At 52.8% G+C, this 22332-nt stretch overlaps 1 protein-coding gene across 1 annotated transcript in view; it reads left to right on the top strand.

Annotated features, from left to right (window-relative positions):
- The window catches only part of CACNA2D2 (calcium voltage-gated channel auxiliary subunit alpha2delta 2), a 226879-nt gene that overhangs the window by 160734 nt on the left and 43813 nt on the right, over positions 1-22332 (top strand). The window contains exon 4 of the mRNA XM_074914169.1: positions 20335-20394. Within this exon, the coding sequence (XP_074770270.1) occupies positions 20335-20394 (60 nt within the window). The remainder of the gene's footprint in view (positions 1-20334; positions 20395-22332) is intronic.

Below are 22332 nucleotides of genomic sequence, written 5' to 3'. Positions count from 1 at the left end.
AAAACAAACCCCACAATCCAAAATACTATGTCGTAAAACGTCTCTTTTTATTTACACTGACACTAGTAGTATTCTCTTAATTACTTGCTGATACGCTACAAGTGGATTATGGTGCATTTTGCAAGATGAATGGATCCTTTTTAGGATGGGACACTCTCAGACCACATGCTCTGCAGGCCTGGGAGGGAGGAGAGAGGGTCCCGTCCACTTGCAGTGGCACGGGGAACTGGGTGTCCCACCAGCCATCACTGACTCGCCAGGTCTCATCCAGACAGTTCATAAAATCTGCCACCACAACCTGAACACCAGCAAGGGCTGTGGTCACACACGCTTAAAAAACCCAGAGAGAGGCAGTCGCTATCTTCATGTCTGTGCAGGCAAGTGATGCCAGGGCCCTTCAGCCTCACACCCTGACTCTGGAGGTTTCTGTGATTTCAGCACATTTCCAAACACCCTTCTCCAAGTGATGTGGTTCCTCTAAAGAGGAGACGCTTCCCAGCTGTTATCAACATGGGGTCAGAGATAACCAAGAGTTTTCCTTTACTCCCAGAGCAAAATGGCTCTGGTATCTGAAGGTATCTCAGCTGATAACGATGGCAGCTACCTCCAGTCCCCCCTTGACTTCAGCAGGTGTGGAGCTGGCACCTCCAGCCAGGGCTGCTGCCATTGTTTCTGCCTGGTTCCCGCTGCTCCCATGCAGCACCTTCGGGTTTTGCACCTTTCGGTTTTGCATCTTTGGGTTTTGCCCTTTTGGGTTTTGCATCTTTGTATCCCAGACAGCGAGGTGCAGGGTCGAGCAGGGCATTGGAGCAGCAAGCTGTGCTTTCCGTGCCTCTGTTAGCTGCCAGCTCCCTGGAGCAGCCCTGCGTCTCGGTGTTACTAAGTGTCTCGGTGTTATCCCCTGCCATCACCCGGTGAGAGTCGGCTTCACAGCCTGACCAGCACCATGCAAAAAACAACAGAGTAGGAAACCTTGTGCCTTTAAAATAAAAAAAAAAATAATAAAAAGCCCATTACCATTATTGAATGAAATACCAACAATTTTTAAAACTCTTTTAAATATTGTTGCTGCATTTCCAGCTGTTAAAATCTTCTGTATTTAGTTATCATAATAACAAAGTGCTGCAGCTGATTTGAGCAGCAGGGAGGCAGCGCCATTATTCAGAAGGGTTTTAAATGGTTGGGTTTTCTTCCTCACAGTGGTGCTCTCTCACCTATTAGAAGTCCCTTTGTTGCCTTGGCACCCCTGGCCTGGGTGGCGGAGGTGGCACCCCCGCATTGGCAGAGGGCCCTGCCAGCACTTAGCAACGCGGCAAAGCCCCGCAGCTCCGGCGGGGAGCCGGGCATGGCGGGCATCTGCCAAAAGCGAAGCAGAAAAGCTCTGCCGCTTCGCTGGGTAGGTCTCACGCTGCAGAGTTCATGGGGAGAAGAAGGAGAACTGAGCCAGCCAGAGCTGGGCTGCCGCCACGGGGAGCCACCGTGGTGCCTTCTGGAGCGGTGACCCCGGCCAAGCGGAGCCCCGGCAGGTGCCGGTAGTGGCCATGCCTGCGGCCAGGCCTGACAGGTGGGTCAGCACTTGGGCACCGGAGCAAGGCAGAGGTGGTGGGGAGTGGGTGCACCGGGTGAGCATCCTGGGGGTAGGATCCCCACGCTTGCTGGTTGAGCTGGATGAGTGACCTTACAAAGAGTGGAGGAAGTCATGTAACTTGCTCCTGCCCTGGGGAACAAAAGGTCGTTGTGGGAGGTGGTCGTGGGGTGCAGCTGAGTAATGCAGGGTGGGCCCTGGCAGCCTCCCTGCAGCAGCATGTTGAGGGCATTTCGGTTGGATCAGTGATTTCTGTAGGTGAGAGAACTGCTGAGCACTTGGTTTTCTGACCCCAAATTGGTGGGGATGGAGAGGAGGACAGACGCAGCTAGTGTGGGACACTGCTGCAGGGGCTGGGGTGGCTGGAGAAGCAGGGGCAGGCTGAGGGCAAGGATGCAGCAGATTTCCTCCCTATAGAAAAATGCTGGTTTAATACCATCTCCCCAAGGTGGCGAGGGTTGGCAGAGATGTGAAAAAGCATGCAAAGACTCTCAGAAATATCTTGAACAGCCGAGCGGAGGCAGGCTGCTGCTGTGCAGCCTCTGGAGACCACAGCAGCGAAGGAGCCGGTGAGCGGGTGTGCGAGTGCCCACGGGACAGCCAGCGCAGGCAGGGCCCTGGAAGCGGGCAGCAGAAGATGCCACGTTCAAGTGACACGAGTTGACGGTGCTGCCATCCGAGCGGCAGCCAGGGCTGGCAGCGACCTGGCCTATCAACCACCACATTTCGGGTGCCAGGCCACATGAAAGCCTTGTAAACAGGAGTAACTGTATTGTCCCCAGGCTCCCCTCCACGGCAGCGTGTTCCCCAAAAGGTTACCTCCAACCAACGGCGTATTGTGGGTAATGAGATGCAAATTGATAGCAAGACAATAAGGCTGTCTTGTGAGCCCTTCCGACGGGGGCCAGTGTTTAAAAGTCAGCCTGATTGCCTCGCTAGCAATTTGCATAGCATTAACCAGAGAGATTTTCTTTTTAAACTTGAACTTCTTCTTTTTTTTCCAGAGGTCACCTCAAACTAATTACAGCTTCGGCGCCGCTTTACAAAAGAGGGTTCTGTAGCTGTGATGGCAGGGTTGGAGTGTGAGGAGGAGACTTTCCCAGCGCGGGGATGGGGGAGACCTCATCCACGTGAACACAGGCGGGTTTTTCTGCATGCACCGAAATAGAGCCCCATTGGGTGCATGAGGGTGTTGAGCACTGTATCTGCTATGGGAGACAGCAGTGGCAGGGCTCAAGCCCCAGCACATGAAAGGACTTGATCCTGTCTGTTGTTATCTCCAGCACAGGCAACCTCTTCCTAGTTCTCACCTACAAATGCAGTTTTGCTGGGCTGGAAGGAGATGGGGTGACCCTGCTGCCCACTTGGGATGCTGCAGTGAAGAGGGTTGGGAGAGCCAAGCCCTGGGGTGTTTGCACCTTTTCTATTGCAGTTTCATTCGAGTGGAGATTTCAAGGTGTTTTCAAGTTGATGTTAAAGGGACTGGGGGCCTCAGCCAAGGAGGTCTGCAGGAGAGGTGGTGTCAGGCTGCTGGGGGCACAGTGTTGTGGCTACTCCACTCTGACCTGGACTGTTTGCTTCTACAGTTGAATCCTTTGGGTTCATACCGAGCTGGTGTGGTGTTCTGTTCTGTTCTATTCTATTGTATTCTGTTCTATTCTATTCTATTCTATTCCATTCCATTCCATTCCATTCCATTCCATTCCATTCCTTTCTATTTTCTAGCAAGTTCATAGCTTAGCAAAGATCTTTGCTAACCCAGTTTGGTTTACCAGGGTGAGGAGCAGTGCTTTCACTGGGCAGCTCTGCCAGTGGGCCTAAATAAGAGCTTGGAGCAAAGGCAAGTGGCAAGAAGCTTGGAGGGAGCCAGGGCTGCCCTCTCTTCCTCAGCCTGCAAGCAGGCACGAGGCTCTTCAGAGTTTCAGCTGAGCTGATGCAAATGCACGGCCAGCCAGGGCTTTGACAGAGCACCTCTCGTTGCCGAGGCTGTCTTCAAGACACGAAGCGCGCGCTCCGTGCTCAGCGACCCTGGGTGGACGTGGGATGGCCCTTCCAGATGGTGTCTGTCTGCTGCCATGTTCAGTGGATGGGATTTGCCACCGGTTGTGCCGCGGTGTGAAACGGTCCCTGCAAAGCAGCGAGTCCCTGCCACGGGAGGCGGCAAGTCAGTGCGGCGGCGGGTTTGAAGAGCCAGCTGGACAATTTTATGACCATTAATATCATTTGTAGTTATGCAGGCCGTGGCTATGATACAAATAATTAAATCTCATGCTTCACAGCATCAGCTGATCGCTTGCTGCAGTCAGGAGTGAATCTCCTACGCAGAGCGTGTGCGACTGATTAACTCTGTTAGAGGAGTTGGTTTAGATCTCCTTCCTCTGGCTTGTTCCTCAGTTTCCTTCCTCCCAGCTGCAGCTGTGAGGCTCAGCACTAGCAGATCCCCTTCTCCTTCTTCACAGAAGCCCAGCAAGAAAGTCGTCCTCTGAGGTCCCTTGGCAGGGGTGGTGGCAGGCCAAGCAGGAATCTTCCCCAAACTCCCCACCAATATCAGCTGCCTGCCCAGCTGTGTCCCAGACACTCTGGCCATGTGATGCTCAGGACCTGACAACTCACAAATCCCCCTCAGTCCTCCCTGCTGCCTGTTGTCAGAGGCTGGAGATGCTCAGAGGAGCAGCCTGCTCCAGGATGGCATCATGGCTCCTGGTCTGCAGGTAAATCTGCCTGCTGGGGAGCAGCCTTTGCTACTGCCCTAGGATCTTCAGGTCATTTGCTCATTTGCCTCCCAGCTTCTGGCAGTCCTCAGATCCTACATCCTTGGGATTTTTTCGTCTGGGCTGCCACAAAGCACTTGTCATCCCCTACCAAGCCAGTGTGGCCATGGCCTCATCTCTCAGTGTTCTTAAGCCTCCTCCTCATTTCCTGGAGGCTTCTCCTTCCAGGCTGAAGCCAGCTGGATACACACACATCATCTTCTTTCTCTGTGGCATCCTTCTACCCTGATTTTTAGCATATTATCTGAGATGTTAGGCCCAGGAGCAGAGCCCACAGCAATCCTCTGGGTTTGTCAGCAGCTCTGGCATTCTTGATGTCTTCTCCATTCCGTGAGCAGCCCCCTTCTGGGACAACATCCCAGCCAAGCCCAGAAGGATGAATATCAGCAGTGCAAGCACACCAGGTTATTGAGCAATCCTGACTTCTTAGCAGGTCACCATGGCACTGTCCTGCTTAGCCAGGGACAGCTGAGCTGCTGCTGCCATGGCTCTGTGCCTCGTCAAGGGAATCGGGGTAGGAAAACTGAGCAAAGAATATTTTTACAAATTTTCCTTCTTTTTTTTCTTTCTCTTTCCTCTTTTTTTTTCCCCCATTCCTAAAGATTGAGTATAATCAGAGCTAATCAGAAAATTATGAGCTGTCTGATTGCTGATTAGATTCCTAATGTTAATATAGTCAAGAAGCCTCTCTTAGCGTTGTATTTTAAGAGAAGTGTAAAAATAACATCTTAGAAGGGAGCAAGCCGGAGCTGCTGGAGCAGCAGGGAACCCAGTGCTGACTCTGGTGAAGGAGAGCAGGGTTTCACCACTGACAAGAAATTCAGGCCAGCAGAGACAAAAGGGACAGGACCAACCCAAACTATAACCAGGTGTGTTGGCTTCAAGGGGGCTACAGACCCTGGGAGGAAGAGCATAAAACCAGCCCTTCCCACGGGTTAGTCCTTGTGCAGAACCAGACCTAGGAATTTCACTGCTGTGCTCTGGGAGCAGGAGTGCAGCTTTTTACGTTGCTTCCCTTACTAATAAACAGCATCTTCCCATACAGATTAGTTCTTGTATCTCCCAGTGTCATGCAGACAGCCTCAGGTGATGGCGAAAGGGAGCTGGGGATGTGCCCAACACGAGTGAGTGGGACTAGGACATCAGAACCCGATGCTGACCAGCCAGCTGAGCAAGCATCGTGCAGGGAATGTTTCAGCCAGGGTGTGGTATGCTCTGGTGGGGTCACTGAGATGATGGCATAGGAACTGGGCTGGGTTTTAGGGTCCTTCTCCCCAAAGCTTTCCAAAAAATGTGCATTTGCGATGTAGGCTGTATCCAGCGTTTATCCTTCAGCTCTTCCAGCTGTGCTGTGGTGCTGTTCCTGGTGCCATCCCAGCCAGGCACCCTGTGCTGCGGTGGTGGCATTTCTGCCTTGCTTTAGCTCTCACTCATTCAGATCTGGGCAGAGAACTGGGATAAGGCTTGTCCACTGCCTGCAATGCCCTGCTGCCTGCCATGGCTTTCTTTCCAGGACCAGGGAAGCACTGAGTGGTGCCCAGCTGTCATCACTGCCCCTCTTTTTGCTGGTCTCACAGACAACCAAACTGTTACATCTGTCCACCCTTTTCTGAATTTTCTGAGCTTTCAAAATTAAAAGTAAATACTGCTGCTTGGTGGACATGAGAGCAGGCAGCACAGCAGGCTGCAGAGCTGCTGGGGCCATAGCATGGCATCCTGCATGCGAGCTGCTGCCATGCAGACCAGGCTTTGCTGATGCCCTGCTGCCATGGGACAGGCAACTGCTCAGGCAGGAGGAAACCTCAAAATAAAAAAGCAAACCTGCAAAGCTTTGCTGATAGTGGCGGAGCAGCCCTCGCCCAAAAGGTGGGGGTGAGATGCCCTTTGGTGAGCACAGAGGATTCTCCCACGGACACTGGTGGGAGTTGGGGGAAATCCTTGTCCACTTGTGCTTGGCTGAGCCATTGCAAAAATCTTTAGGGTCTTCCAGAAGCAGAATTGGAGGGAGATGCTGCATGGTGGTGACCCAGGGTTAAGATTTTTCCCTTTTTCTCTGTTTAAGCGCTGAGGATGGGTCCACAGTGTCCCCAGCACAGGGCTAGTGCCTCAAACTGTGCAGAGAAGCTGCCAGCCCTTTCCACAACTTTCCTCCCCAGTCCCCACTGGCACCGGCACAGCGATAACTCCCCGGCTGAATGGCAGGTATTATGTTCTGGCGCACTAATGTTCCCGTTAATAAGCTCCTCGCCATTCACCATGTGTTTCACTTTGATTCATCCCGATGGCAGTGCTATATAATGGACTATATACTGTAATTGTCCCCCATTGTCACCACTTAATAACTTAGTATGATGTTATCGCAGTAATTCGTATATTTTTTTGCAAACTTTGATGAATTATATTTTGTTCTTGGTGAATAAAAAAAAATCAGGGAATGGTAAAAGGAGGCAGAAGTTAGACAGAAATCTGCTCTAATTGCAGAACAGGCTTAATAATACAAATGTCCATAGCCACTGTCCAGGCTGCTTTTGTTTCTGAGCCTCTGGGAACAGGCCACTGGGCCAGTCAGGAAGGAGCTGCTTTTAAATAGGATTTCTTTTTTAAAACATCTTGATCAGCAGGAATTGGCTCTGTGCTTGAGGGATTTATTTTGCTTCACTTGCTCTTGACAAGCCCAACTTCAGACATAGCAGGTGGGATTTACGTTGGTGTCCACGGGCAGGGACAAGGGGTGATGTCCATGGGGTGGGTGCAAGAGCCATGAGACTGGCCATCATAGTGAGCAAGAGAGTGCAAATGCTGGTCATTGTGCTGTGCATGGCTCCAGCATCACAACGGCCCCAACATCTACCTAGACATTTAGGGAGGAGTTTGGGCCCAAGGTTGAGCAGTGGCAGGTAGAAGAGCTGTGCTGGAGCCTGGGAAAGCATCTTCTCCACATTTGAGCTCACTGGCTGCCTCTCCAGGTTAGACGTGCAACATCCCACCAGATATTTGTGGCTTTCAAGTGTTTGTCAGCATCTCCAAGTGCTTATGGTTCCCAACCCCATGTCTGGCAGGGGAAGGAAAAGTCCAGAAGAGATCAAACCCTGAATGTGATGAAAATCAAGGATTCTTGGGCTCGAGCGCCCCAGATGGCAGGCAGGGGAGGGCTCCTCGGTATTCATGAGGCAGCAGGTAGGGACCTAAATGAGTTTTTGCCTGTAACACATGTCCTGACCTTTTTTTAAAAATGAAATCTATTTTATTAATTTTTTCTTTTTATCAAATCCATCCATGAAACATTAAAGATATGACTGTGGAAAAGGTCAAGAAACGTGTAGTTGTTGAAATCTTGTTCCAGTTGACGGCTTTTCCCTTAGGGGAGCTCTTCCACGCTTTCTCCTCCCCCACCTTGGTCTTTAAAACAAAAAGTGTCAAGTCGCCTTGAGTTTTGGGTTTATTGGTAACGCCGAAACATGCTGCTGGAGCGGGACAGAGGGAAGGGCATTGCAGGATCCCCAGCAGTGATGCTGCCCTTGGGGAGCTGCAAGGTCAGGCCAGCATTGCCATAGAGAAAGTCTGAGCTGGAAAGGATTTCTCATGGCAAACACAGACCCTGTGGAGTCTCCAGCCATGCCCAGGGAAGGGAGAGTCTCCTCAGGGGGCTGGTCTGCAGTGAGGGCACATCTTGGATGAAATTAATAAAGATGGAGCCCAAGAAATGGGTGTAGTGGTGAGTGAATGCGTTTTGAGTCCCTCTGCTTGGCTTGGGTGCCTCTTTATTTGCCATGAGAATGGAGGGCAATCGCGCTTTGATGAAGGAGAGGGAGGGGAGCTGAGCTCTCATCACAGGGGGCTTTCAGAGCACCAACACTTTCTGGGCACCATGTCTTCTGGGCAAGAGTTACATGCCTGGATTTGCAGCAGGCAACAAGAGTACTCTCCTTACAAAAGGACCAAGAAAAGGAAAGAAAGAAAGAAAGAAACAGACAATAATAGAGTCAGGAGTGGATCTATACTGAAGCTTATTGGGAAAATTACATTACGGGAACATCAGGAGTCTGTGGAAGCCAGAAAATGAAGAGACATGGGGTACAGTCGAGTGGATGCAGCTCTGGCCAAGGGTTGGCCTGGGTGTTGGATGCAAGGGTGGGCGTCAGAGCCCCTTGCATCCATGGTGGTTGTTTGCTGCTCTTTGGTTCCTTCTTTTATTGTAACACCAAGGAAGCTCAGTCATGAGTTGAGTTTGAGATGCTGTAAAAATGCAGAGTCAAACGATACTTAAATTTTAGACTTCAGACAAGAGAGAATAGGTGAATGGACAGCAAAACCAAAGCAACAACAATCCCGCTTCATCAGCACAGCAGCCAACCAGCAGCCTGGATTTGTGGTGTGGTCCATAAGCATGTACACAGGGGTAGGGGCTGAAGGGAAATACTGCGTGAGGATTTGGGGCTTTGATCAAGGAGATACATTGGGATATCTTGCCAGAGATCAGCAAAGCCTGAAGAGATTGAGCTTTGAACTTTGCTGAAGAGCTAGAAACAAGGGCCAAGAGAGGGTGAACAAGCATCTTGATCTCCACAAGGGGTGCGTGATCCTTTCTCAAGCCTGGACACTGGGGTGAAGAGTTTGGATGATCCCCTTGGCACAAAGGACCACTCAGCCAACCACTCTGTGTCGCTTGGGAAAGGGCAATAACTGCCCTGGCAAAACAAGGCCAGGACAGGAAAATGGCCTAAGATTTGTGTGTTACACCCCTGGGCAGTTTATTGGTTTTCTCTGTTTGCTGGGTATGAGTGTTCCTGGCACAGTGGCAGTGCCAGAATTGCCAGTGCCTGAGGGCTAAGTCAAACTGCAGAAGCCTTTTCTTACATTTTTGTTGTGTAAATTCATAATAACTGACTCTCAAAATAAAGCATGTAATTTGCTCGATAGATTTTCTGGCCATCTTAACATATAATTGTTGTGAAACGGCAGTGATGGGCAAGCCCCAAGAGGCCACCCAGCCCCACCTCAAGACTCTGCCTGACATCCTCTGCTCCGTCCACTCCTGTTTGCAGCATCCAAAGCCATGGGAGGTTTCACTCATTGTAGTTTTCTCTCGGGTCTTCAAGGGCACCATTCACCCCTCAGATAGTACATTTTCTTTGCTCAATCTCTTCTCCTCCTCCTTGTTTGCCATTCCCCCTCTGCTGTGACACAACCCCTCTGGCTCCTGGGGCAGGACGGCTCACGGTGCTGGCTCCAGGCTCTGGCAGAGCCTTGCACCCTGCCAAGTGCTCCACCTGGGTGCCGTCAGCATTGTCCTCTTGGCAGAGGAGGAGACTGAGAATGCAGAAAGGGTGGAGATGGATGTCCCAAAGGGATGGAAATGGGTCCTGAAGACCCATCCGCTCCTGGCAGCTGGGAGACTACTCCTTGCCCCGTGGAAATGCTGGGGGTAGATGAATGAGTGTTGGGGTCTCTGAGCTGTCACATTGGAAAGAGCCATTTGGTGACACACTGAGCTTGCTCACTTCCACCTCCCTGAAACTTCATCCCAGCACCTGGAGCTGCTGGAGCTTGATTGCCATTTTTCTGAAAGTTTGAGCAAAGCTGGTTCCAACTACAGTTCTTTTTTTTAGATCAAAACAGGACTAAAAAGTCCTTTAGAGGATTTTTTGCATTGCAGTTGCTTTTCTTTGGTGCTTTAAACGGGCAATTTAAACTGCTCTGGTCACAATTATATTGCGGTGGTACTGGGGGCCCGAGTTACTGATCAACATGCCCAACCCCTCCTAGGCCACAGGAGGGTTGCCGGAGGGTTGCTGGTGGCACTGGGGGACATGAAGAAGACAGCATACGTGTCTCTGGAGGGTTTCAAGCTGGGAAGTTTGGAGGGGACCTCTTGGGGCTTGCTGGGGGCACAGGGTTTTGACATTTTAGTGCATTCTCAGGGGGATTTCTGCATGCTGAAAATCTACCTTACCATAAAAACTTAGTAACAGAGGAGCTCTCACTGCACCGTAATGTGCTGTATGGAAATCCCCACATGGCAGCAGATAATAAACGAGGTGCTTTTTAAAGCTTGCACATCACAACACAGCAAGAGGTGATGCCTTAAAATAAATCGATTGTAAGTGGTTTCCAGTGCAAACTTTCTAACAGCCTCTGCTTGAATGAAAGGCAAAGAGCTAAAGGGGAGGATTTTGAAGGCACAAAAGGCCTCATCCCCATGGAGCAGGGAGCCAGAGGCCTGCTAGGATGTGGGCACAGTGGCCGGCTGTGCTTTGGGTTCCCAGGGATGCCCTCCTGCCTCTCACGGGAGCTTCTCTGTTGTTGGTACCATGCGGAGCACTGGCAGGGGAGGGGGAGCCACTCCTTGAACTTCTTGTCATCTTAACATGGGACTTACTTCTCTAAAATAAGAAAGGATAAGGATAAGGAAGGATTTTTTTTTTCCTTTGGAGACTGGCTGCTAAGACCTGGCTGGGCAAATTCCTTCTTTATTTTTTTAAAAAAACAGTTCCCCCAAGCTCTAAGTAAAATTGATTTTTAAGTGAAACTATCTCTTATAATTGCCACTGAAATGCCTTGTGGTTGTTGTAATGGATTTTGAATTGTGGCAAGTCCTGCTTGATGATCCTAACTGGAGCTCTGCAGATTATTTGAGTGTGGTTTAGGGAGCACCACTGGATTGAGTGATTGGAGTTTATCTGAGGAGGAGATGGGAATGGAGCAGCAGGCTGAGATGCCGACTAATGTGGTTGTTGACCCTCCCAACACCACAGAAGCTGAGGCTGCCCCAGGACCTCATGCCGTAAGGTGCCAGCTTCTGAAACCCTTCATGGGAGCCATGTCTCTCCCGTCTGCCAAGCCCCAGCACTCGCCCATCCTATGGGAGCCACAGCACACTGGTACAGGGGAAAAAGGAGAGGAAAGGAGCTCAGGGCAGCACTGTCTCCTCTTCCCCAGCTTGGTGAATCTTCTGCCATCACATTTCCCCTTCTAGGAAAATGACCCTGACCTTCTAGGAAATGCATCTTGAACTGAATTATTGCACCTTACTGTGCGGCAAACGAGCTGTTCATCACCCAGCAAATAAGAACCACAAGAGAGAGTGCCCAAGCCCTTCCGTTCATGGCAGAGCTTTGGCAGACCCACTGCACTGTGCCAGGATGCTGTGTTTGTGCCCAGTAGCTCACCCACCCCATCCCCACCATGCCGTTGCCATCGAGCACACAGCTGGACCCTGACATTAGCTGTCCCCAAAGCAGCTGATAACAAGAGCCATGGGCAGAAGCACTTGCTAGGCTTTTAACTTTGGTGTGTGTGACTGGCAGCCCTGAAGTTGGGCAGCCCTGATGCTGCTGGGACATGTCTGTGTCACCTGCAGCCAACAAACAGCGCTGGAGCCACATTTTTTGGGTGGTTTGTATCCATCACCCCTCTGGGATGCTGCTGAAATGCTCCAGCCCTTCAGCACCTCCCAGGAGCCAGCTATAAATATTCCAGCTTCATCCTAAGAGACTTTCTTCCTTGCCAGACAGGGTTTTGTTTAGGCAATTTAAGACCAGTTAGACCTTAGCTGGTCCAGCTACTATGGAGGTGGTAGGAGCTTCCATCAGGAACAGACTGGGCTTTCTCTGCCTTGTTCATCTCGTGAGCCAGTGCTCCAGAAGAGAACAAGAGGTGTGAAATGAGCATGATTAAAAGTGCTGGGATTAGTTTTATCACCCGGAACAGCCTTTGAAAAGCCATTTACATCCTTTGTTTTCTTCTCACTATCAAATACTCCCTAAATTTTAGGCAAAAGGAATGCCTGATGTGCAGTCCTGAGGCCTTTTCCTCTTGAGGACACTAATGAAATGAATTCGAGGGTCCCAGTGGCAGTGTTCTGCAGCAGCTCTGTTGCCTGCTAGCCAGAGGAATGCGTTTGGATCATGCTGAGATAGAGGAAGCTCCTCCTGCAGTTGAGGGACAGCAAGTGCCAGCTGTCAGAGCACTGGCCCAGCCAAGTGCAACCTCCATTATCATCTCTCCTATCTCAGAGGCTTGTGATGTTTTCCCTAGTTTGGACTTGCTGGGGAAATGCCGTCTAGTTTCTCACCTTTGTCTTTTCATTGCTGCATAGCATAATATAGCTGTTTGGAGCACCATTCCCATCCTGCGTTGCTAGCCGGGGACATACCAGGTGCCCCTGGGCAGGGACAGCACAGAGACCCGTGCTGCCACGGGGCAGCTGAAGGCCCCTACTCAGCTCTGCCGCTGGCTGAGTGTTGGGATCTTGGATCAGAGGTCCCTGCTTTCTCCTCCATTAGCTGTAGAGGATGCAGAAGGGCACTGACTGCAAAGCGAAGGGGACAGAGGAAAGTGTTCTTTCTCAAGTCATGAACAGAGGAGGCAGGTGTGCCTGGTTTGGCTTCCCGAGGGACTGCCTGCGTCCCAAAGCCAGGCAGAAGCACCTTCCAGCAGTGCTTAAACATCATGGCATTTAGCAGTCCAGTTTAAAGGCATATCTAACACAGGAGCAGGGTTTGCTTCCATACAGCCAGGGTAAAAGGCAGGAGGATGTGGGAAGCAGTGATGCCGGTGTGGCGAAACGCTCCTTCTGCTGGCTCTGCACAGGGGAAAGGGATGGTAAGAGGCCAAGCCTGACTGCACCTGCCTATACCTAGTCCCATCTGTCCATCCTGCATCCCACCTCTGTCTCATTGCTGAGGGAGGTGGGGACAGATCCTGCACCCTGGTGTTTGCCCTTCCTCCCCCAGGAGGGATGAGGCAGTGGTTATTTGGCATTGTGTCGGTGAAAACAGGAGCCAAGAAGGGTCTGAGCAGCTGAGCTGAGATTTTGCTATTGCTGGTCCCCAGGGGCAGGCGCCCCCCGCGGGGCACAGGGCATGGTCCCCCTGCCCTCCTCCCCCACTCCTGGGGAGCAGTCAGGGCGATGGGGAGCAGGGGCAGAGTTGGCATCTGCTTGTAATTTTGGAAAGCAAATGTCAGCCCTCAGGGAGGGCATAAACACCAGGAGAATAGTAACAGAGAGGGACTTTTCTCCCAACGAAGAAGAGCTGAAGAGAACACTGGGGAGGGCTCATGCCATAAGATGCCTGGTTAGCTGCACTGTCCTTTTGTCCTTGGTGCTTTTGCGTTTGCAAGAAGTTAAGCTCTTCTGGAGGCCTGAAAGATACTTTGGGGTAGGAGAAATGTCCTGCGCAGTGATGCTCTCCCTTTCTTCCCCCACCTTCTTCAAGCACATGGGTACCTCTCGACTTGAGATGTTTCACTCCTCCCCTCTCTGTGGCTCTTAGGACTGGTAATGGTGTTTCTTACCAGTAAAAATTGTGAGTCTGGAGGAGAAAGAGAGATGCTGGCAGGGGAATATGAACCACACGCTGCTGGCCTGCAGAGCCATGAGTTACTGATGTGGTCAGTAAAATTATGGAAGTTGTGGCTCTGGGGCTCATCCCAGGCTCCCAGGGCTGGGTGCTGTCCATGCCACTGCCCCGCGTGAGGTCTGCATCAGCTGTGGCTCTGGTTTTGCTCCAGGTTTGTGCTTGCAACCCTGGTTGTGGGCGGAGATGGCTCTGCAGAGGTGTCCTCTCGCTCACCGCTCTCCCAGACCAGCAGGCACCAGCTGGTACAGCACCAGGGTCTGGAAGCCCTTGGAGGATTTACCACCTGCTCTTTACTATTCACTGGGGCTTTATTTGCCCTCCCACGGGCAGGAGAGCGTTAGCAACCAGTGCTGGCTCCAGCTCCATCCTCCCTCAGGCACAGGCTGGATCCAGGTGCAAGAGGAGGAGAGACGGGCTCCAGCCACCCCTTTCCCTCCATGTGGCTGAGGAAGTTATTGACAAACAAGTTAGTGCTCGGAAAGAAAACCGCTGCAGCATGTTTGCAGCTGCCTCCTTGATCAATACTCAGCCATGGCTGAGCCTGCTGCCGACTGGATTTCAGCTGACGGCTGTGGGGGTAATAAGAGCCCTGGGATCAACTGTCTCGGAGATTATTACAGGATGAGATGCTTCGCTGCTTTACAGTGTTTACTCAAGATTTATATTCCCTATGTGTATATAAGGGGGTTGTCGTCTTTTGTCACTGGTTGATCATTTTTTGATGGTGGCATGCACACGGTTTTGTTAGGGTTTGCTTAGGGGGGTGTGTGTGGTAAGTTCAGTGAATGGGGAGAGGACGGGCTGGGGACAAGAGGAAGAGCTGGGGTGGGGGCGCCCCGGAGCTGGTGGCAGGAGGTGGGACTGTGAGAAGGTGCCCTCTGCTCTGAGGCATGCAGGCAGACCGGGATGGAGGCACTTGAAGCACATGGCATGGGCTTGAGCCCTTCTGGATGCTCTGCAGTGACAGATGCAGTTTCACGGTGCCCCACCCCTGGAGAGGGGGTTGGTGCCAAAGGAGAGGGCTTTTGCCATCTTTGTTCCTTCATCATGGAGGAGAAAGAGCTGCAAAACCAGCTGCTGGGGAGTGTCCCTGGCTGCTTGACTTTGTCATGTGTGTTTGTTTTTCACCTTCTCACCTTCAGCTTTCACCTGTGTTTTCTTGCTTTGGGAGGATGGTAAGATGCTGCGTGGACCTCTCTGGCCTGGTAGCGCAGGACTGTTGTAACCTCCAGCAAAGATCTCTCCTTCCAGTGGTGCGCTCAGGTGTGGGACGTTAATACACTTCACATCGTTGGGGAAGGTGCCAAGATGAGGGTGATAACAGCTGCACAGGAAGAAGTTAGATGAAGGCTTAACAGGAGCAGCTCCCCCTCAGAGCAAATATCCCTGGGCACATGCAGCCGCTGTGTGCTGGGCCATTGCTGGGCCCTTCCTTACTGGCTGTGGGGGGAGGCTGGGGACACCATCCTAGGCTCCTCAAGAAGCATCCCCCAGCATCAGCACAGGCATGGGGTGCTTTATTTCCGTGAGGAGGCTTGAGGCACAGGGCCAGCATTGTTGCCGTTACGCAGGGTTGCTCAGTCTCCTCTTGCAGAGTGTTTGCCATAATCCTGTTTTATAAATCCAACCTTGGCCTTTGACCTCCCTGTGCTGCTCTAGTCTCTGCTCTGCTGCCTCCCAAGTTAAACCCACTGATCTGACTGAGGCAGGAACAGCCAGGGCATACTTATTGCCATGTGGGGGCTGGGAAGAGAGATTTAGCAAAGCATTGGACCAGTTTACCTTGGAAAGCTGCTGTGCAAAAATATTGGAGCAATGCAGGAGAGCCCTGGGTGCAACAGAGGAGAAGGTGGGCAGCACCCTTGGCAGCTTGCTATGTCAAGGACAGTCCCCCTGCATCCTGGCCCCTCAAGCAGCAGGGATGATGACAGCAGGGACAGTCCCCTCCACCTAGAGAGGAGGTTGTGGTCCTTGCCTGCACCAGCTCCGATGCTCTGAGCATTTCCCACAACCTCACTTCAAGCCACTTCAGGACATCAAACTGGCTGTGCCCTGAAAGGTGCTACCATGGGCAAGCCCATGTAGATAAGCCTTGCTCAGGCTGGGGTGGGTGAGCTTGTGGGTGATTGGGGCTGAGAAGCAAGGTCCTGGATCAAAGCAGAGGAAAACCAGCAGCCGTGTGTTTGGAAATGCCATCCTCTAGGCAGACAGAAGGTCACCCACCTCTCCTTTTCCATGCGGCTTTCAGAAGGGAGGGTGCACACCCAGCCGTGCTGCCTTCGCCACCCCATCCCAAGTCCGTGCCATCCCTGAGGCTCCTTAATCCCAGGCAAGCCAGCGTGCTGAGCAGGGAGCTCCTGACGGATCTGCCCGGGTGAGCAATGAGGTGGAGAGGAGTGTCATGTGGAATATGAAAGAGACTGGGGCACAATAAAGCCCACACAGTGCCTCCCCCCTCACAGACCCTGCCATCGGGATCTCCAAACACCAATCCCTTGCAAATCTCCTTCTGGCCTTTTATGACCTGTGGAATCATTTCAATTTGGTGTTTTCAGCCTCTAAATCTCCTGTCCTTAGCCCTCAGTGACTTCTGGGGAAAGAACTGTGCTCCTTAAAGTACCACAGCCAGGGCAGTCCCAGCACCAGAGGCTGCTGGAAATTCACAGGTATTTCACATCCATGCTTTACTTGATAATTACTCTAATTTTTCTTGCTGTTGGAACCACATAATTGACACCCCCAGGTCTGAACCCCTTGGGAGGTTTTGGTGGCTGCTGTGTACAGGCATGGGACCCCAACACGGCTCCCCAGTTCACTGCCTGCATCCCAGGCATCTTGCAGTCCCTGCACGCAGTGCACCTTGAGATGGACTGATTGATCTGTAACACTTGAAAAATAATTGTTTAATCATTATTAAGGATTAGAAATAATCCTTGAGCTGTATCGATCATAATAGCATTATTCATGATGATCTCATTTGGCATTAATGGGGATGTCCTGCAGCAGTGTGTGGCTCCAGGCAGACCCATCACCTGCCCTGGGAAGATGTTGCCTTGGGGGGTTTTGCTGGAGCAACAGGACCTTCCCAGTCCTAACACAGCACTGCAAATCCTGCTTGTGAGCAAAGCTGTCCAGAGTAGCCCCCTCAGGGGCACTGTCCTTATTGCCACAGTTTTGGAGGGTCCCAGATCAATCACCCATCCCCTTCATGCCAGCATCCCGTCTCTGGGCAGGGGCTGGCTGGGCCTCCCCTCTAGCACCAGCCAGGGACAGGACAGGACAGGACGGGGCTGCTCCCGTGGGAACCCCCCGACATGGCATCGGTCCAGGCATGTCCCCAGCAGGGACAGAGGTGAGCAGAGGATCTCCTGTTGCAGAGGAGGGGTGGCTGGCTGCCCACTTGGTTCCTCTCTCCTCTCAGTCCCCATCTTGGTCACGGGACTGAAATGCTTTCAGCGAGGAAGATGCTGCAGAAGCAACAGCTGGGAGACTCTGGGGGCACTTCTCCTGGGGTGGGTGTCGAGCAGCGCTGAAAGCCAGCACAGCACCCTACCATGGCTGTGCCATCCTGCCACAGGCTCCCTCATCCCTGCAACATGCTGTTTATCAAACAAGAACATCTGGATTTATTTTTTTAAAAAAACAAAGTTGTGTCTGGATCGACTTTGATAAATTGACATTTTCCAGAAGAAAAATATCTTCTGTTGAAGTGTCATTCCTGGGTGTAGCTGTCCCTTACTGCACCATTTGCAACCCTCCAGGCACTTCGCACAAGGTGGTGAATAGTTAAAGATGTCCATAAATCTTACTCTGGCCCATAATAAACAAACACACTCTTATCAAGTATAGAAAAATGCATATTTCATCACTGCTGCCTTAAACACGACTTGGAATAAATGCTCGCCTTTAATCAGCCATCTCAATATATAAACAGAGCACAAAAGCCTGCAGGGATGAGGTGCAAAACTGGGCCACAGCTTTTCTAGGCAGCTCCAGAGAGGCAGTGCTGTGGCTCTGCAGGTAAGCCCCCCGCAAAATTGCCCTGAAAATTATCATTACTTGGCTTTTCTGTCCAGCCGTGCGTTATTTCCCATTCTCTTCTCTCTGCCACCAGAGCCATAGGTATTTTTGCTTCAGTGCTCAGCTGATAGCTGATCTTTCCCCTTGGATGCTGGCCATTGAAAGCAAGTACTTTGATTTGGAAATCAAGATTAAAAAAAGATAAAAGATTAAAAAGGAAAGTTTTGTCCAGTGCGTGTCCAGATTACGCAGTGATGGATACGTGTTTCCCTGCATCTGATCAGGACACGCTGCATTCTCTGGCTGGGGAAGGCCAGATCTGTGATGCCCTTCACCGTTTGTCACCTTACTTTTGAGTACCTGTGCTTTGCCATGCTCCTGGTAATACAGCACCTGCCATCGTGGCCCTGCTCTCGCTGTGCTGGGTGCTGCCAGGGCTGGGCGCTGCTGGGGCTGGGTGCTGCCACTCTCCTGCAGGCCCTGGGGACATGTGAAGGAGACACCATGAAGCCTCAGGACTTTGTTTCCTCCAGGTATCCACTTAGAAGGGCATCTTCATGTGCTGACGGGAGAGCTGGTGGATCTGGTGACAGCCAGGGCAGTGGCTGTGGCACGTGTGGCTGTGCCCAGGGCTCCTGCCCACCTCTCTGGAGAGTGTCATCTGGTGTGTGTGTGTGCTCTTACAGCCAGGCACTCTCCAGGCCGTGGGGAAATTAATTCCCAGGGCTATAGATGGACTTCACTCCCACCCCAGCGGACTCCCTCCAGCATGCTGGGTCCCTGCTGAGCAAAGGAATGGTTTGTGGTTCACAGTGTGAAAGTCGGGTGTGCAGTAGCACTAGGAATCTTACGTGTATCTCTGCAGTGCTTCCCAGGTGGGTGTTTGGCCCAGGACGTCACCCTGTTATCGGTGCCCCTTCCTCCTCCCAGCCAATTCGGGGTGCTGGAGGCCGCCAGGGCTTCCCTCCCTTCCCGTGCTCTGGCTGTTGGCATCTCTTGCGTGGAGCAGAGCATGTCCCATCCCTCTGGGGGATGCAGGGAAATGGGGAGCAGGCGATGCAGCAGCGCCTGCCGTAAGGCACATCTTTGCTTGATGCGTCTCCCACTAACTCACTAGGGACCCTTCCTGGGCTGCAACAGCCTCGCAAGCCTCATGGCCAATTAACCCCGTACAGATTAGCCACTCAGCCTGCGGAGCTGAGACCTCCGCAGCATGTGTTCCCTGGGAGCCTTGTAAAGCCAGCAGCTGGTGGGGAACAGGTGGGCTGTGCCAGGTGCTGCGAGGCTGTGGAGATAAACCCCATGTCCCTGCAAGTGGTGAGGGTCCCTGGCACCCAGGGGTCCAGGTGGCCCTCGGCTCTGCGGGCTGGCTGAGGACACCGTGCTACCCCCAGTTGGGCTAACCGGGTTGTACAGCCCTGGCAGGCAGCTCTCCAGGCAGCTGCCTGCACCCTGGGGGCCTGGGGCTGGTCGAGAGACAGAAGGAAAAGTGTACGTCACTTGATTTGCTCTTGGTTTTACTTGCTTAGTGATGCAGAGTGGATCCTGCTGGAAAGCCTGGAGCTCTTGCCCTGTCTGTCCCCTTTGGCGCCATTAAAGGCCAGATTGCTGCTTCTTCCCAGCACTGCCAGTACCCCGGGGACTGCCTGGTCTCCAGCCCTGCCCTGCTGCACTCTCTGTGCTGGTGTGGCCTCTCATGGCTGAGCCTGAGCCCGGCAAGACTGCCCCAGTGCTAAGCATCACTCCATCCTTCTCCTCTGGCTACCCCAGTGCAGGCAGCAGCCTGCCCGTACTGCCTGCTGCCTCCGGAGCCATCAATATAGAGACACTTTTGTCTCCTTTGAAGCCTCATGTGCTTTAGTGGGAGAAGGATGTGCTTGCACCAGCCTTGGGTGAACCTGGACAGGCAGCTCAGCCCTGGAGCCTCCTGCTGCAAGCAGCAATGGTGGGCAGAGCTGCTGTGTCTTGTAGCTGCTTCCTCTCTGCTTGCCGGCTGCCTGGGAGCGCTGGGTCCCTGCAGACAGGCTCAGTGCCACTGATCCCATGGCCCTGGGCATGTGACAGGGTGAAGGAGGGCACGGACATATGAAGGGGTTAATCTGTATGGGCAGAGCTGTGCATCTCTGGGCCCCAGTGCTGGGGCATTTCGAGAAGGTTTTTGATGCATTTTGAAGGCCCTGCAGAATGCTGGGGGCCGTCAGCGCAGGGGCCTAGGTTCAGCCCTCACCCTGTGCCACGGATTAATCTGCCCAGCTCCAGTGGTAACACCAACAGCCACCAAGATGTGATGGCTCAGCCCTGCTTGAGTTCAGGTGGCAGCAATTCCTCTGGAGACACTGGCTTGCTCCAGGAAAGGCAGGAGCAAGCAGAGAAACACCAGGGCCCCATGTCTGGGACATCCTTCTGCAGGTATTGCTGTCCATGGTCACTCCTTCTGCCCCACTGCCTGCTTGGCGGAGTGGCAGGGTCCTGGGGTATCCCCCAAACAGAGGGATGGTGGGTGCTGAGGCAGGTGCTGGTCCCAGGCTGACATGGGCAATGCCCTGCTCCTCTCGCTTTCCCCAGGCTCACTTCTCCTCTCCCACTTGCTTTGCAGAGACTTGCCAACGCGGCAGAGAAGTTCCAGAAGGCTCATCACTGGCAGGACAATATCCGGGTAAGGCTCCGTGCACGGCCCGGTCGCTCCCACCCCCTTCCCTCCTGGACGCTGAGCTCCGTGGAGGCACCAGCCTCGGGGATGGCTCCTGGCACAGGAACCAGCTCCTCGTCCCACCCCTGCTCCCATCCCTCGGCTCTTCCCTCTCTCCTTGCCTGCGTTCTCGGCTCCCTCACGAGTTAGCAATGGCTGTGCTGTGCTGCTCGGCATGCAGGCAGCCCCAGCACTGCCGCCTGCCAGCAGTAACAAGAGCAAATGAAGCCATTTTGAGCTCGTTTCCAGCCTTGCCTCTGCCTGCACACACTGTAAGGAGAAGTCAGGAGGTGAAGGTCGAGCTGGCAGCTCAATCCTGAGGGGTTTGGGGCTGGGGAGACTCTTACCCCCCCACCATCTCTGGCAGCTGAGTTTGGTCTTGCACAGGGTGACGGCAGCAGCGGCTGGTCTGTGTCACCTGCCAGCGGTTGTGGTGGGGGCTGTTTCTGGGGGAAGGAGCAATCTGAGCTGGGAGAGGGAAGATGCAGGTTTAATGATTGCATTTGACTTTGTAATTCTGGCAGTGATAGCGCTCAGCGGGAACCTGAAGGATTCTGTCTGGAAATGCTCTCAAATTATAACACTAATACAAAAGGAAGGAAAGATTGTTTTCCTTCTAGTGCAAGTGGGGTCTACAATAAAAAATAATCCTGAGCCACCCAGCCCTTCCCTCCAGGTCAGGCCAGATCCTGCCCAGCCCTGGGGAACCCCTGGCAGTTACCAAGAGGACAGCCAAGGACAGCTCTGCTGCTGGGCCTTGCTGGTGTGTTTTGGGGGGTATTTCTGTCTGCCAATCTGCTCAGGAAGGAGAGGAATCACAGAATCAACTAGGTTGGAAAGGACCTTGAAGATCATCCAGTCCAACCATTACCCCAACATTGACAGTTCTCAACTCCACCAGATCCCTCAGTGCTAAGTTGACCCTACTCTTGAACACCTCCAGGCATGGGGATTCCACCAGCTCCCTGGGCAGCCCATTCCAATGCCCAATAACCCCTTCTGGAAAGAAATGCTTCCTGACATCTAGTCTAAACTTTCCCTGGCGCAACTTGAGGCTATTCCCTCTTGTCTTGTTGCTTACTACTAGGTTAAAGAGGCTCATCCCCATCTCTCTGCACCCTCCTCTCAGGTAGCTGTAGAGGGTGATGAGGTCTCCCCTCAGGCTCCTCTTCTCCAGACTAAACAATCCCAGTTCCCTCAGCCGCTCCTCGTACAACCTGTGCTCCAGACCCTGCACCAGCTCCGTTGCCATTTTCTGGGCATACTCAAGTAATTCAATGTCCTTTCTGGGGTGAGGGGCCCAAAACTGAACCCAGTAATCGAGGTGCAGCCTCACCAGTGCCAAGTGCAGGGGTAAGATCCCTTCCCTGTCCCTGCTGGCCACGCTATTGCTGACACAAGCCAGGATGCCATTGGCCTTCTTGGCCACCTGAGCACACTGCTGGCTCCTGTTCAGCCGGCTGTCGATCAGCTCCCCCCCCAGGTCCCTCTCTGACTGGCAGCTCTCCAGCCACTCCTCCCCAAGCCTGTAGCGGTGCTGGGGGTTGTTGTGGCCCAAGGGCAGCCCCCGGCATCTGGCCTTAGTGAAACTCCTCCAGTTGGGCTCAGCCCATGGCTCCAGCCTGTCCAGGTCTCTCTGCAGAGCCTCCCTACCCTCGAGCAGATCAACACTCCCACCCAACTCGGTGTCTGTCATCTGCAAACTTGCTGAGGGTGCACTCGACCCCTTCATCTAGATCACCAATAAAGATGTTAAACAGGAGTGGCCCCAAAACCGAGCGCTGGGGGACACCACTCGTGACCAGCCGCCAACTGGATTTAATTCCGTTCACCACAACTCTTTGGGCCTGGCTATGCAGACAGTTTTTTACCCAGCAAAGCATGCGATTGTCCAAGCCTCGAGCA

The sequence above is a fragment of the Athene noctua genome, chromosome 10 (assembly GCF_965140245.1).
Source record: "Athene noctua chromosome 10, bAthNoc1.hap1.1, whole genome shotgun sequence".
NCBI classification, from domain to species: domain Eukaryota; kingdom Metazoa; phylum Chordata; class Aves; order Strigiformes; family Strigidae; genus Athene; species Athene noctua.
This window is presented reverse-complemented; position numbering and strand designations above follow the sequence as displayed.